Genomic DNA, 15,173 nt, shown 5'->3' with positions numbered 1-15,173 from the left:
GGCTATCTCGGTGAGATCGGCTGGCTCTCGGTCTGTTTCGGTGAACAGAACAATAGGGAAGGAATACCGCATCAATGGTTCTTCCGACCCACAGTATTTTGGCAGGTGGCCCAAGCTCACCGGGAGCTTTTTGGAGTCTTACGATTTTCGAATGACGAAGGCTCCTAGATTTCCCGGTCGCCCTGCATCATCTCGTTGATTAAATCTTCAATTACCTCAACCATGTCGCAAGCCACTACGGGGCTTCTGTGGAAGTCTCTCTCCTCCACAATTTCGACACAGTGCCGACGATGCATCTCCCAATCGACGTTTCCTAAGCAGACCCGGCCGACTACCGCTGCGCCGAGTATGCTTCAGACGAGACCTTCCCCGGCGCAAAGAAGGACGAAGACGTTCAAGACCGTAGAGGAGGCAAAGAGCAGATACAGAGCAGGGGTATGGTCTCTATCTAGAGTACTTGGGTGCCGTTGTCATTGAGAGTGGTCATGCTGACTGGATGTCTGAACCAGCCCTTTTCATGGAAGGCAGGCCTGCTGTTCGTCGGAACCGGTGTTGGTCTGACATGGTACTTTGAGGCCGAGAAGCAGCGCATGGAGCGCAAGCGCATTGCGGAGGCGACTAAGGGCATGGGACGGCCCAAGGTGGGAGGACAGTTCGAGTTGACCGACCAGAACGGCAACAAGTTCACCAGCGAGGATATGAAGGGCCGTTACGCACTGGTTCGTGGAGCCGTGCAATATCGCAAGGGAAGAGAAACAAGAAAAAGCTGACAACGTCTGCCACAGGTCTACTTCGGCTTCACGCACTGCCCCGACATCTGCCCCGACGAACTCGACAAGATGGCCCAGATGTACGACCTCGTCGAGAAGCAGCGCCCCGGCTCCGTCCTGCCCCTCTTCATCACCTGCGACCCGGAGCGCGACACTCCCAAGGTGGTCAAGGAGTACCTGTCCGAGTTCCACCCGAAATTCATCGGCCTGACGGGCACCTACGACGAGATCAAGGCCATGTGCAAGCTGTACCGCGTCTATTTCAGCACGCCGCAGCACGTCAAGCCGGGGCAGGACTACTTGGTGGACCACAGCATATACTTTTATCTGATGGACCCCGAGGGCGACTTTGTTGAGGCGCTGGGGCGGCAGCACTCGCCGTCGCAGGCGGCCAAGATTATTCTGGACCATATGAATGATTGGCAGGGAGGGTGGAAGAAGGAGGAGTAGGTTGAGAGGAAGCGAGAAGATTGATGAAAAGTGCGTGGTGTACCAACTTGTGTAATATGTACTATCAACTGTTATATGGATAGACCTTTGAGCCATCGTTGCTCCAAGACCACTCAATCACACTGTAATGCCTTGGAATGTTTGCAATCGATGGAACATTATTGAAGCTTTCCTCAATTTAGCCTTGCTTCTCAATGAATGGAGGTCGATGTATCTTTGAGACTGTAGTTATGGCAGTGAGTGCACCGTAATTGCGTTTTAAGGAAACATTTCTTGTACCTAGTACGGAATCATCAAACTCCCTCCTGAGCCTTCGTTGCTTAGATGCTATCTACAGAAATCCAGACTGTTGACTTTAGCGACTAACACACATGGATCATGAACTATGAGAAGGAACGTATCTATCTAAATTATAGGTCTTTGGTATCAGAATGTAGCTTCCTCACCTAATAATGAGGTGGCCGGTTTCAAGGCGTTGCATTGAATGATGGGCTCAAGACGCACCCCGCAGACCTGAGGTCAACTCAGCCGCTAAAATTAGCGAGCGAGCGGAGAGCATTGGACGGATGGCAGGGGTAGGTTCCCTGCAGGGGAGTAGCTCAGTCAGTGTTGACCGTTATCCGTTATCCGTGCCAACGGGCTCAACCTCGACCACACGGGCAACCTCGACTCATCATCACTCTTACACTCAAACAGCACCCATTTTTCCTTTCACGTTCTGTCATGCGGCATATTTGAATTCCAGATTGATTTTGAAGGGACTTGCATTTTACACATCATGAGACAGGCAGTCAGGACAACGGGCCTCGGTCGGCTCGTTTCGAGGCCACTCACCACTTCACCGACACCTTTCAGGTGCGCGGCTGCCGGTATCGGGTGTCACGAGAGAGAACTTTCCGGGCTGAAGAGGGTTACGCTGCCTTTGACGAGATTACCGGGCGCCACCAAGACTTTTGGTTCGGAACGGTGGTTCAGTAGCAAGAAGCCGGTTTTCGAGGCGGGCGAAGCCCCGTCGTTTGCATTTGCTTTTGAGTGAGTCAAACCCAACAGCGCGAGAAGGCGTAGCTCATTGGGGGGCCCGATGAGGTCCTGGAAGCCATAACCATCACCCATGTTCCACCAGGAACTGTGTAAGAGACGTGACTAACGAGAGAGGGCAGCATCGATGGCGTTCTGTTGCACGTGGCCAAGCCCATTCCCGGGGCCGCCGAGTCGCTGCAGTATCTCAACGACAACAACATCCCGTTCATCCTCCTGACCAACGGCGGAGGCAAGCCCGAGGCCGTCCGGGTGAAGGACCTGAGCGACAAGCTCGGGGTCAAGCTCTCGGTGGACAACTTTGTCCAGTCGCACACTCCCTTTCAAGAGCTGGTGCAGGGGCCGGAGGGACTGGGAGACAAGACCATCTTCCTGACGGGTGCCGATGCGAGGAAGTGCAGAGAGATTGCCAAGCTGTAAGTCAATCACCTTTGAGAGCTCGCATGCTGTCTACGCTTCACACCAACTGACGATCCAACAAGGTACGGCTTCAAGAACGTGGTGACGCCTGCAGACATCATCCACGCCCACCCCGAAGTATTCCCCTTTGAACTCCTCAAAAAGTCGGTCTACGCAGGCTCCCACGAGACCCTACCGAAACCGATCCACGACGGCACCGTAGCAGACGCGGACGCGCTCAAGATCGACGCAATGTTCGTCTTCAACGACCCGCGCGACTGGGCTCTCGACATCCAAATCATCACCGACCTGCTCTTGTCGCGCAACGGTCTGCTGGGAACGTACTCGCCCAAGAACGGCGACGCGTCGCTGCCGAACGGCGGGTGGCAGCAGGACGGGCAGCCCCCGCTCATCTTTTCGAACGCGGACCTGTTCTGGTCGACGACGTACCACCAGCCGCGGTTCGGGCAGGGGGCATTCCAGGCGGCTGTGGCGGGCGTGTGGAAGGAGGTCACGGCGGGGCAGGCGGAGCTGAAGAGGACTGTGTTTGGGAAGCCGTTTGCGACTACGTATCAGTATGCGGAGCGGGTTCTTGATGCCCATCGAAAGGCGCTGCTTGGTAAGAGTAAGAGTGGTGGTGGTGGTGGAGATGTCGCGCCGTTGAAGACGGTGTACATGGTGGGGGATAACCCGGAGAGCGACATCCGGGGCGCGAATGATTACAGTAACGAGGAGACGGAGTGGGCTTCTGTGCTGGTGAAGACGGGTGTCTGGAGCCAGGAGAGGGGCGCGCCTACGCATAAGCCCAAGATGATTGTGGATGATGTCAAGGCGGCGGTTGAGTGGGCGTTGCAGAGGGAGGGGAGGTCGGCCAAGATCTAGCCGTGCGTTGGAGCATGTTGGTACTAGAAGCTTCTCAAGTAGTGTGTTGTATTTAGGCAATATAGTCGTAGCTCACCGGTGAATGGCAGAGCGTGTAACTACAAATCCAGCTGGACCGTGTCATACAAGGTGTGTCGAGCTCAATCGAGAGACAGAGAGAGAGAGAGAGTATGTGTGTGTGTGTGTGTGCCGTGTATGCTAATAAAAGTTCGTGTACCAAGGTCTGTACATGTATTGAAGCAGGATTTTGCAATTTAGACGTCTACACGGTCTGTTCCCAGCGATATAGCGTCGTGTACATTTAAAGAAGGAGATTGGACGGTCAAATGAGGCACATGGCAATTACCGGCATGGTAATTGGAGAAGAACCCAAATACCATTTTCGCCCAAAGCTGTCAATTGATGTCAACTGCTGTCAATTTTGGGGGCGAACTGTTGGTGTGTCGCCATGTACGTCACATGCAAGACGCGCGCGCCATGCCATGGAAAGCAAGGGTCGGGAGCTCCCGACTGGTACAGTAGGGTCCCCCTGACGTCACATTTAGTCTTGTCTTTTCGGGATGGTTGCGTGGTTGCGTGGCATTGCCATGGAACCGGGCTGACAGAGACTTGAAGGTGCCAAACTTGACGTTTGGTTAAGGTACTCTAAAGTATGTTTCTGTGGCCTCGTGAGATGTCATGTCGGTGACAGAATCCTTCCCGAGTTTTTTTTTTTAGCTGGTGGTGAAGTAATGGAGGAGCGAATTGGTGTTAGTGCGACGATAAGAAGAACCCTTGCTCTGGAATTGTGAAGTTACCTGAAGACAAGGTACCTTGACATGTGAGGTGGGCGGAAGTCGGCGGAATACCAAATTTGTGCGGTTGTCGTCGGGTGCATTTGCGGCACTGCGGGACAATGTACGGTCTAAAGCGCGCTATAAGGAACCTGGGACCAATGATAAGGTACCTACCTTTACGCAGTATATACGCATAACTTACGGAGTACATACTTTTGTAAAGCGGGCAGGGATGACGGCGAGGGGTGCACCTGACCACTTCCAGCTGGAGGTCCACTCACTACCTGGAGCTCTCCCCAGTGGTCCCCATCCCCACGGCTCGGTCAACCAAAGCGACCAACGGCCCATAACTGCAACCTCCTCAGAACCTCGCACCACACGACTAGTTGCCCTTTTGCTGTGGCTGTAATTCGCCTAACAACCGCTCAACTTATGTTGCGTCTTTCTTTTCTATTCTTTGGCCCTTCATCTGAACACCCTTCTTCTTTGCATCGTCTCCCCGCCCAACTCTGGCCATTCTCGTCTCATCCTCTCGTAAATCTTCCTCTTCCAGAACCACTTCGAGAACCCAACCTAACCCAGCCTGCAGCCAGCCCCCCCCGTCACCCCTCACAGTTGTGGTCCATCTTACACTACCAGGTACCTTACCTACCTGGTCTGAAGGTGACCCGTGTCGCCTGCGTGCCCCACGATAAACCCCTCCGTGTCTTTTTGCGCCGGGCCCGATAAGAAACCTCTAGCACCCGACTCCGTACTTATCGTGGGATTCCCATTCTCTGAGCCCCTCCCCTCCAGGCTCCCCCATACCCAACCTAAGCTGCAATCGCAAACTGTCACCTCTCACCTCCCCAAAGGAGGATAACCTCGATTTTCTTCACCGACGCACATTGCAAATCCCCTGTCATCTCACGCGAGCAAAATTTCCTCTATCCGTATAGCCGCGAACCTAGCACCATTACCCGACTTTGTGCGCGCGCGCGAGACTCCCCTCTCTCATAAACTCTGTTGCGCCCGCTTCTTCTTCCTCTGTCTTGCCTGCCAAGATGTCGTCCTCTTCGTCGCCCCAGATCACTGGACAGCAGCAGCCCCTGCGATCAGCCATGAAGACGGATGAAGAGTGCGCGTCCAACACCGCCAAAGGTCAGTTCATACAAACGTCTGGCTTCGTCTCATTTTAAACATACCCACGGTCTGCAGGCTCGGCACTCCCATCAAGTGGTATCGTGTCATCTCGACAGTGATGGGAGCATAAGGGATCGCGCACATGTGGCTGGCAGACGAGCTGCGATAGTGACTCGTTTCAATGCTCATGCTTGTGCCCATGTCTGCGTGCCTGCCCCGCGTCACCCAGGAACACTTTACTGCTCATCGCAGACACGGCTTGATGGACCGGTATCGTTGCTGGGCTTATGACGTGTAAGAAAAGACACATGATGTACTAACCTTCTCACAGTCGTTCAAATCGCTGAGCCAGAGGCTGACGCTGTCGCCCCGCCTCCACCTGCCCCGCCTTCCGATCATCACCACAAGAGACAGTACGCCGCCAACATGGCCAAGAGGTTGACAGGTCGCATGGGCCTCACCAGCTCCTCATCGTCTCGCTCTTCCCCTGTCATGGAGCCGTCACCTGGCCCGTCTTCCGACGATGCTACCGCTGCTGCTGCTGCTGCTGCTGCCGCAGCCGCAGCTCAAGCCTCTCATCACCACCATCGCCACGGCCACAAGGCCCACTACGAGAGTCAGAAGCTGCTTGCCCAGCTCAACGACTGGTTAGAGCATGAGAAGAAGAAGAAGGCTGCCCGGAAGAGCAAGACATCGCCCCGACGCCGCTCACCGCAGTCAAAGACCAAGAAGGAACAATCTCCTGCGGCAGAGACGGCAGACCCGACAGCCCAGCCCGCTGCTCCTCGCTCACGCTCGGACTCCATCGACTCCGATTCCAGCGACGTCTCCTTCGATAGGCTGCAGAAGATCATCGAGGACAGCATGGCTTCTATGGGAATCAGCTCGGTGCCTCAAATGAGCCCCAAGGTCGGCAGGCGCCCCTCCCTCCGTCACAAGAAGTCCTTGTCGCGTAGCATGCTCCACAGGACGGCAAGCTCCGACACCGATTACATCGGCGAGGATGTCATAGTACCAACCTGCGACGCAATTCTCGACAACTCAAAGACCCTCAGCTACAGCGGTGGTGGCAAGAGTACCGACGACCTGACCCTTGGTGGCCAGGCGGACGAGAAGGAGAAGGCCTGGGAAACGTTCAAGAATGAGATTGTGCGTCTCGCCCATACTCTGAGAATCAAGGGTTGGAGAAGAGTCCCTCTGGACAGTGGCAACAGCGTCATCGTGCAACGTCTCAGCGGAGCCTTGACCAACGCCGTCTACGTCGTCTCTCCTCCCGAAGACCTCGGGGAAGTACCCGGCAAGAAGCCCCCACCAAAGCTCCTCCTGCGCATCTACGGACTCGAAGCCCTCATCGACCGCGAGAACGAACTTAGCGTGCTCCGGCGACTGGCGCGAAAGAAGATTGGCCCGAGACTCCTCGGGTGCTTCACCAACGGCCGCTTCGAGGAGTACTTCAACTCCATCACCCTCACCCCCAACGACCTGCGCGATCCCGATACCTCCAAGCAGATTGCTAAGCGCATGCGGGAGCTCCACTTTGGCATCGACGTCTTGGACAGGGAAAAGGATGAGGGACCTGCCGTGCTCAAGAATTGGGATGCCTGGCTCGGCAACGTCGAGAAGAAGATTTGCGCCCTCGACGAAGGCGTACGCAATGGCAACTGCGTCTTCCGCGACCGCGGGTACGTGTGTGGTGTGGAGTGGAAGCAGTTCAAGGAGCTTTACGACAAGTATCGCGAGTTGGCTCTCAGCGCCTACAAGGGCCACGCTATCCGCGAGCGTCTCGTCTTCGCCCACAACGACGTGAGTGCACTTACCCCTATCTTCTCCCCCCAAATATCAAAGTCAGTCACCAGCTAACACGCTCACCCAGACCCAATACGGCAACATCCTCCGCATGCGCCCCGACGACGAAAAGTCCCCCCTCCTGAAGCCAGCAAACGAGCACAAGCAGCTCGTCGTAATCGACTTCGAGTACGCCGCCGCCAACGTCCCAGGCCTCGAGTTCGCAAACCACTTCACGGAATGGTCCTACAACTACCACCACGAATCCCTCCCCTTCCTCTGCAACACGGCAGTCTACCCAACCATCCAGGAACAGCGCCGCTTCCTCAAAGCCTACGTCGAGCACCGCCCCCAATACACCCACGGCGGCGCCTCCACCCCCCGCCTCACCCCCGCCGGCGCCGCAGACGGCAGCAGCGCCGTCGGCACGCTCGCCCTCCTCCCCACCAGCTCCTCCTCCTCCATCGTCGAGTTCATGCTCGACGCCCGCGTCCCGCCCAACCACTGGAAAGAAGAAGAGCGCCGCGCAGAGGAGGCCGTCGAGGCCGAGATCAAGGAGCTCTACGAGGAAACCCGCCTCTGGCGCGGCATCAACAGCGCGCAGTGGGTAGCGTGGGGCGTCATCCAGGCCAAGGTCCCCGGGTTCGAGTCCCAGGAGGAAATCGAGCAGCAGGAGAAGCAGGCGCAGAACGAGGCCGCCGCGGCCGCGGGCGACGCGGACGCCAAGGCCGAGGTGCAGGCTGCCGCGGAGGCCGAGGACGAGGGCGACGAGTACGATTACCTGGGCTACGCGCAGGAGCGGGCGTTCTTCTTCCTGGGCGATTGTGTGCTCATGGGGATCGTGAAGAAGGAGGAGTTGCCCGAGGACGTGCAGTCCCGGCTCAAGATTGTGGATTACTGAAAGTAGTAACCTAGCATTTGACGGAGACTGGCTACTTTTTTTTTTGGGGTGCCTTTCTTTTGCACATACACCGTTTACAATGTACCAGATTTCAAAGCTCAAAAAAAGTCTAGTGATGTGAAATGTTTAGTTGTAGTGGAGCATTGTTGTATTCTTGTGTGCCATCTCGAAGTTTCTTGGCACTGCACGTGTTGTGCTGGTAGCTACTCTATGACAGCCCTGCTCCTCCCATCTCTGCTTCCTCGCGGTAGCAAACACCACAAGCAGTATCTCCATTGCCCGTTATCACCCAAAAAGCACCTCAACCCATCTTGTTATACCGCTCCCTAGCCCGATCCTGCACCGTATTCACATACTCGGCATAACTGTTCGTCGTCTTGCGCTGCGCGAGCTCCGCCGCGTCGCCCAGGTTCCCGCCCTCGGCGCCGAGGCCGACACCCTCCTGGTACGCGTGCGTGGCAATCACCTCGGTGCGGCCGTCGCCGTTGGCGCCCAAGCCCTGTCCCGTGCTCCAGCCCATCTTGGCCAGCATCCCCGCGCCCTTGGATTTCGGAGGCGCCGGCGGAGGTGTCTTCTCCTTAGATGCCGCCGCCGGGGGATTGGCGGTCTTATCGTCTTTGCGCGCTGGTTTATTACCGCCTTGGACGGGCACCTTTGGTTTCGCGGGTTGGTTAAACACCTCTCTTCGCTCCTTGGCGCGGTCGCGGTACTGCGGTGCTGATTCCTCGTCCGCCGCTGGTGCCGCCGGCTGCTCTTCTGCTTGCTTTGTCATCCTCTTGTCGCGGGCAGCTAGTCGCGGCTTAGCTGCCTTGACCTTCTCCTCATCTGCGGTAGCGTTCTTGTGATTTCTTGACTTTTCATGCGTACTGAGATCATCCAGAGATTTATACTTCATCATGCAGATCAAACAGCAGATCTTTTCGCGGTCCACGTATGATACTGATGCTTCCGGTGTAGATGTCTTGTCTGGAGCCGCAGTTCCCGTCTGAGGCGCGGGTGTCTGAGAGTTCTCAATAGTAGGGGCCCCATTCGGCGATGCTGTCGGAGCAGGGGCTTTCGGAAGGCTTGCCCCAGTCAAAGAAATCTTGATAGGGCCGGTAGAAATTGCGTTTGCGCCAGATAGAGAGATCTTCACAGGGGCGCGCTCTTCCGATTGACCATTTTCACCAACTGCATCGGCGGCTCGCTTGCCCTCGTGTATTTCGACATGCCGTTTCTGCCAAAACGCCATTTGTCCAGCCATCGGTACCGACTTTTTGGTGGAAGAGGCGGGTAGATTCCCGTCCGCCTTGCGTTTCTTGCCCTTCTTCGCCTCGTCGGCAGCATCCCCTTTGCCTCCGTCTCCAGAGGTGCCGCCAGGGGGAACCTCGGTGATCACTCTCTGGCTGGGATAGACGTGGGGCTCCCAGTACTTGACCCGAATAGCCGGGTTGAAGAGCGGGTTGAACGAGACACGCTCGTTAAATCGCGTCACTTCCCTGAGTTCTGGCACGAAGACGCCCAGATGGATGGTCGAAACTGTCACAGGCTTCGTGGCAATCGTGAATTCGCGCATCATCTGAAACTTCTTCATGGCCGCCATCGCATCTTCCACTGTCCAGAACTCGGCGAATCCAAAGTTGAATGACTCGTTCGTCTCTTGATCACGCATCAAGAATGTGCGGTGGAGAGAGCCCGGCCTTGCGCCGTAGCCAGATGCATCGCCTGTCGGGGCAGTGGACTTGAGCTTTGGCCCGTCGCCGGAGTTCCTTGCTGCTGCTTGCTTTTGCACGAGCTCTAGTTTTCCAGCTCCCGCCGAGAACACGTCCTCGTTGACGGATGGCGCCAAAGGGAAGAAAACCAAGATCTGAGAAGGTGTATCGGATGCATCGCTCTCGCCAGTCAATAGAAATCGGTATTGGGACGGATCTGGCCGAGTCAGTACGGGTCTCGCACTTCCGTAAGAAGGATCGTCGAATGTGCATACCTGTGGGCGGACCGCCGCAGTTCTTGCAACGGCTTCTGGTCGCATAGTTTGAAAAGTCACAGGTCGGACAGCTCCAATTAGCGGCAGTTCCAGCGCGACTTTCCCGCTCAGCGTCATCGCGGTTCCTTGCGTAATGGATGTAAATCAGGGTCATGCCATCCGTGCTATCATCAACCTCCCCGCTAAAGAAATTGATAACAAGCTTAGGGTAGTTTGCTTTAACAAACTCGACCGCCTGCTCGACATTCTCGAACTGCGCGAAAGCGCGACGCTTGCCTGGCGAAGATGTAAGCAAGTGCAGGTGAGAGGGTTGGGGGATAGGTGGCTTACCTCGCCCAGTTGAGGGGATGCGAAGATCGACAGATGGATATTGTGATAGATCGGACTGTTTAAAGAGACAATCCCGCACTGTCTCGAGAGATACATCGGATGGTAAACCTTCCAGGATTACAGTATCACTCGGAGTACCAGCTTGTCGAAGAGGCGATGTAGAACGATCGCGACGAGGATGGCGATCTGGGCTGCCACCTGGAGAGGCGGAAAAATGACGAAGATCCTCGTCAGTACCACGTCGGGCATCATCGCGGCGAGTGCTATCGTCGTAGTGAGAGCGAAAGTAGCCCCGGCCATCTCGATCGTAACGACGTGATCCGCGGTCGTCGCCGTCATGTGGGTGAAGTAGCGCAGCGTCTTCATCACGGCGATCCATATAGTCATCCCGACCACCGCCTTGATCTCCCGATCGAGGACGTGGCTCGTGGGCCTCACGCGGCGGTCCATGGTAGTAACGGTCGTGGTCTCTTGCGCGGTATTCTGCAGTCTCACGATCCCAATTCCGGTCCCGATCCCAGTCGCGCTCGCGACGGCGGGTATCCTCCGGGGCGTAGCTGTCGTCGTCGTAGGACAGCTCGAGGTTATTCCTGGGGGGAGACCTAGAAGAGTCTCGTCGTCCCGTGGGCAAGTTAGCAGAAGCTCAAACCAGCCAGATGTACTGCAGATGGTCATGTCCTCCGCAGGCTCAGCTTAGTCTCTTTACCCTGCCGCGTTCGAAAGCCGTCGTTGTCTGAATACTGTTGTTGATCTCGTAGAGGGGATCTTCGTCGCTCGTACGGTCCCCTCTCGCGCGCGCGATGGTTGTCCTCGTACATGATCGCGGATCGCAGGAAGGGGTGTGTCCGATCTTTATGCGCGCTGCTTCGGGCGTGATTTGGGTCGAGTTTTGCTTGGTCCGGAAAGAAGAAGAGGAGGGAAGGAAGGAGTAAGGCGCGGTGCTGTCCCCTCGTGAGGCGTACGACAAGACCGTGCCTTTATGCTTCAACCAGGTATTGGTGGAACACAGAGGACGACGGGCCTCAGTAATGGGCTTGGGCGAAGTCGGGAATGAAGAAGGGATGGTTCAAACAAAGCTCGGGCCGGCAGAAGCTCACCCCCCCTGGCAACTTCCATTCGAAGTCGACTTGCGGCTGCCTAGGTAGGTAGGTTTCATGGGATTGCACCTTATCTCTTGCTTAGTCAAGCGGGGTCGTCGATAAGGTTGGTATGGACCTGGTCCGCGCTCCTCCATCCTTGTACCTTGTACCTGGGTACTCATCAACTTCGTCCTCCCCACGTTCATCATTGTCATCTTTTGAGGTAATTTCAACCCAAGGTTCTTAAGTAATCAGCATATCGTTGGCAACTGAGAGAGAATTATTGATCATTTCAAGTTTGTTGCATTAGATCTCCAACAGAGAGTTGAGCGGCGTTGACCAAAATCCTTCAACTAAATCCTTCAACTTCAAAAAGCCCATCGTCATCTTGGATACTTACACGGCCTCAACCCCACCATTTCTTTCTGCCATCAACCACGACTCGAAGGAGCAGACACATCTTTCCACCTCTATTGTTCGCAAATCCCATAGGCATGGAGAACCAAGATCAAGGACCGTGGAAGGTCTCCGAGGACTCCTGCTACGTTGCCCTTACCTACCATCTCCTCGACGCTTCAGCCATCATGAACCGAGTCCGCTCACCACAAGCCGGCGCCATCGTCCTCTTCTCTGGCACAACACGCGACACATTCGGCGACAAACCCGTCAAAGAGCTGCAGTACAGCGCCTACACGCCGCTTGCCCTCCGCACCATGATGTCCATCGCCAAGGCCATCGTCGAGAAGCACAGCTTGAAAGGCTTCGCCATGATTCACCGCTTGGGAACAGTCCCCATCGGCGAGGAGAGCATCTTGATTGCGGTGTCGTCACCGCATAGACAGGCTGCGTGGAGGGCTGGTGAGGAGGCGTTGGAGGAGTGCAAGGCCAAGGTCGAGGTATGGAAGCGGGAGGAGTTCCATGGCGAAGAGGGCGTGTGGAGGGCGAATCGAGATGGTATTGCTGGGCAGAAAGAGACTGTTGGGGATCGAAGCCATCCAGAAAGCTCTAGTCCAGCTCAAACATGAATTTTCAAACATTCAATGACCATTTTCGTAAGAATGGGCATCGCATTTGTGAAAGATGCAGGCTGCTTCCATCCGTGCCAGGGAGTTTACCATCACATGGAATGAGCTGCTCGCAAATCCAGACGTGATATCCTTTTCGCCAGTAGGTAAGTTAACTAATAAGCTGTGTCACTTGATCAAGCATGACGCGTGCCGATTGGAGATTATCACGTCTTGGGCGTTCAAGGTGCTCACCTAGGTCATGGATCATGAGCAGGGAAAGATATGTACGGCGCCCTCATTGAAGTCTCACAGTATAGATTCAACATTTTGGACATATCAGCACTTTTAATATTTGTGACAGAATATGGGCATTTGATTTGCCTGTATCTCGGTATCCAAGCGCGCCAAGTCATCTATGCATCTAGCTTCAGATGATCCAGCATTGTATCGATCTTTCCAAGTAAGATCTGGTAATTGATCGCATCTGAAGCGAACTCGTCTTCGGCCACCTCTCCACCAAGAGTCTTGACTCCCTCTCCATCTTCGCCATTCTCAACAGGCTCGATAGCAGAAGTAACAGGGGCGGTTTCCTGTGGGGTAGCACCATTTTCACTCATCTCCTCATTCAACTGTTCGCTCTGTGCAGCGATGGCCTCTGCCAATTCGGCGTTGATCTCTCCCTCTTCATCCATCATCTCCTCAAGATTAGCGTCCTCAAAACGCAAACGGAAGCGCTCGCCCAGATAATATCGGATATCATCCAACAACTCAATGGTGTCTGTCTCTTCACGGTTCTTGAGTCTCTCTGCACTTTCCTTGATCAGGTCCGCAAACTCGGCCTCATCAATGTAGTCCTCTAAGCGGTTGGCCAGGTACCGAGCAGCAAACTCTTCCAGGCGCTGGACACGCAGGTCCCACGCCGCGTGGATAACGTCGTAGATATTAATAGGCTCCATATCCTCTTCCCGGTGATCCTCTCCATCGGGTCTGTGGGTGCGATCAGCCCAGATGTTGCTACTGCCGCTTCCGAGGGTACTAATGGCTTGCGCTGCTTTCGTCTTGAGCTTGTCGAGGAAGAGAATGTCGGCCGTGTAGAGCAAATCCAACGCGAAATCCAGAGGGCAGTCCACCTTCTCAGTGTACAAGAACGTAAGCACAATTTCGAGGACCTCGGGCACACAGTCCACTGTGACGACGTGTAGGTTCTCCGAGTCCTGTGCCTCCCTGAACTCGCCGGAGAACATGGTCTCGAAGTACGGGCTGCGGATGAGCATCGCCTTATGAACGGGGTAGACCACCGACTTTCGAGGCCGTTTCCTGGGTTTATCGCCGTTGGGTGCAGGGCCGAGCGGAATGCCGACAGCATGGACAACATTGTCAGGATCCTCCGCATCATTCTCAATCTCGTCGCTTTCCGGCTCGTGTGCGCAAAGGAGGCAATCGGCAAAGATGGAGTTGTCGTGACGCCATTTCACTTCGCCGACCCTCTTCGTCTCCACGATCATTTTGTGGCCCAGGACCTTCTCCCGGTAGAAACGATCAACCTGGGCCTGCGCGCGCTTCACCTCGTCCTCGTACCTCTGGCGCGACAGTCGCCGGTCGTTGCCCGCCAGGATTGCCTCCCATAGCTGCTCGATCTCGAGCTGTTTGCTGAGCTTATCAACACCAGTGAGAACCTCTTCTTCCGTCACGGTACTGCGAGCATTGACCACATCCTTGGGTACTTCTCCTAGGTACAGATAGCGTAGGGCGACTTGGAAAGACTCGAGCGGGTAGGTGGTCGGGAGCTTCCATGTTGCGGTATCGGGTGCGCCATCGAGCTTCTTCCTGAAGTACGGAGTCCGTGCTGCTAGGAGGAACTTGTGCATGTTGAAGGACTGCGCTGCTGCAATGAGGCTGATGTCGGTTGTCTTTGGAACGTTCTTGGAAAGTAGGCTGGTAATGTGTCCGGCCCAAGGTTGGAGCGGGTCTGTAGACTTGGAATAATCATACTCTAGCAGGAGATTTCGTATCCTATCATTGAGGGCGTTGTAAATGCATCGTTCGCCCTGAAACGTGTTCCTTTCGGCCAGTGCACCTTTTAAGTTGATCAGTTAATACGTCTCACTGTACGTCAATATGTATAACCCACCGGACTCAAGAAGTAGTTGTACGAGTTCTAGATGCCCACATAAACTGGCCTTGATGCTTATTGTCAGTGAGACCTCAGCCAAAGGTACGGGGACTGCGTACTCACAACAATCAAGGGTGTGTAATCAAAACGATCTTTGCCATTGATATTCACGCCAGCCGAGATCAGCTCCTGACACGTCTTCAGGTCGCCTCTTCTGCACGCCAGCAGGAAAGCCTCGAACTCGGCCGTCTGATCCAAGGGGTTGTCCTCTCTAAGTACGCCATTTGCGATCAACTCATGCTCTTCTTTAAGCTGTACTTCTAATTCATCTTTTCGGAGAACCATGATGACGAACTCAACGAACAGGACGGATCTCTATAGCCTGAAAAGTCTAAGCAAATGGTTATATGAAAGAAATGCATCAAATAAGAGACAAGTTCAAGTTCGCCTCCACATCTGGGACATTGAAGATCTCAGTGAGAATGAAGTCCGATAACTCCATGAGGTCGCCTCTGCACGGGCCACTTTGGACCTTCCTTACGTGATGGCTTCCAG

General features: G+C 55.1%; 5 protein-coding genes across 5 annotated transcripts; 3 read left to right on the top strand and 2 right to left on the bottom strand.

The window, feature by feature from the left end:
- Positions 1 to 222: 222 nt before the first annotated feature.
- Positions 223 to 3,539, top strand: CLUP02_09089 (HAD-superfamily subfamily IIA hydrolase; the record flags this gene model as incomplete). The annotated part of the gene is made up of 7 exons (XM_049288070.1): positions 223 to 435; positions 510 to 719; positions 786 to 1,216; positions 1,917 to 2,252; positions 2,344 to 2,350; positions 2,412 to 2,674; positions 2,741 to 3,539. The coding sequence occupies 7 exons, from the start codon at positions 223 to 225 to the stop codon at positions 3,537 to 3,539; spliced, it is 2,259 nt and encodes a 752-aa protein (XP_049145214.1).
- A 1,819-nt stretch (positions 3,540 to 5,358) lies between these two features.
- Positions 5,359 to 8,123, top strand: CLUP02_09088 (choline/ethanolamine kinase; the record flags this gene model as incomplete). Its single annotated transcript, XM_049288069.1, has 3 exons — positions 5,359 to 5,455; positions 5,769 to 7,240; positions 7,311 to 8,123. 3 exons carry the CDS (start codon positions 5,359 to 5,361, stop codon positions 8,121 to 8,123), a joined length of 2,382 nt encoding a protein of 793 aa, XP_049145213.1.
- A 126-nt stretch (positions 8,124 to 8,249) lies between these two features.
- On the bottom strand, positions 8,250 to 11,094 carry CLUP02_09087 (G-patch domain-containing protein; the record flags this gene model as incomplete). The annotated part of the gene is made up of 4 exons (XM_049288068.1): positions 8,250 to 8,305; positions 8,430 to 10,031; positions 10,090 to 10,474; positions 10,558 to 11,094. The coding sequence occupies 4 exons, from the start codon at positions 11,092 to 11,094 to the stop codon at positions 8,250 to 8,252; spliced, it is 2,580 nt and encodes an 859-aa protein (XP_049145212.1).
- Positions 11,095 to 11,992: 898 nt separating this feature from the next.
- CLUP02_09086 (uncharacterized protein) lies at positions 11,993 to 12,523 on the top strand (the record flags this gene model as incomplete). The annotated part of the gene is made up of 1 exon (XM_049288067.1): positions 11,993 to 12,523. The coding sequence occupies one exon, from the start codon at positions 11,993 to 11,995 to the stop codon at positions 12,521 to 12,523; it is 531 nt and encodes a 176-aa protein (XP_049145211.1).
- A 395-nt stretch (positions 12,524 to 12,918) lies between these two features.
- Positions 12,919 to 14,963, bottom strand: CLUP02_09085 (BTB/POZ domain-containing protein; the record flags this gene model as incomplete). The annotated part of the gene is made up of 2 exons (XM_049288066.1): positions 12,919 to 14,582; positions 14,738 to 14,963. 2 exons carry the CDS (start codon positions 14,961 to 14,963, stop codon positions 12,919 to 12,921), a joined length of 1,890 nt encoding a protein of 629 aa, XP_049145210.1.
- Between the last annotated feature and the right edge of the window lie 210 nt (positions 14,964 to 15,173).

Source organism: Colletotrichum lupini, chromosome 4, assembly GCF_023278565.1.
Source record: "Colletotrichum lupini chromosome 4, complete sequence".
NCBI classification, from domain to species: domain Eukaryota; kingdom Fungi; phylum Ascomycota; class Sordariomycetes; order Glomerellales; family Glomerellaceae; genus Colletotrichum; species Colletotrichum lupini.
Note: the sequence above shows the minus strand (reverse complement) of the source record. Positions and strands in the feature narration are given on the sequence as shown.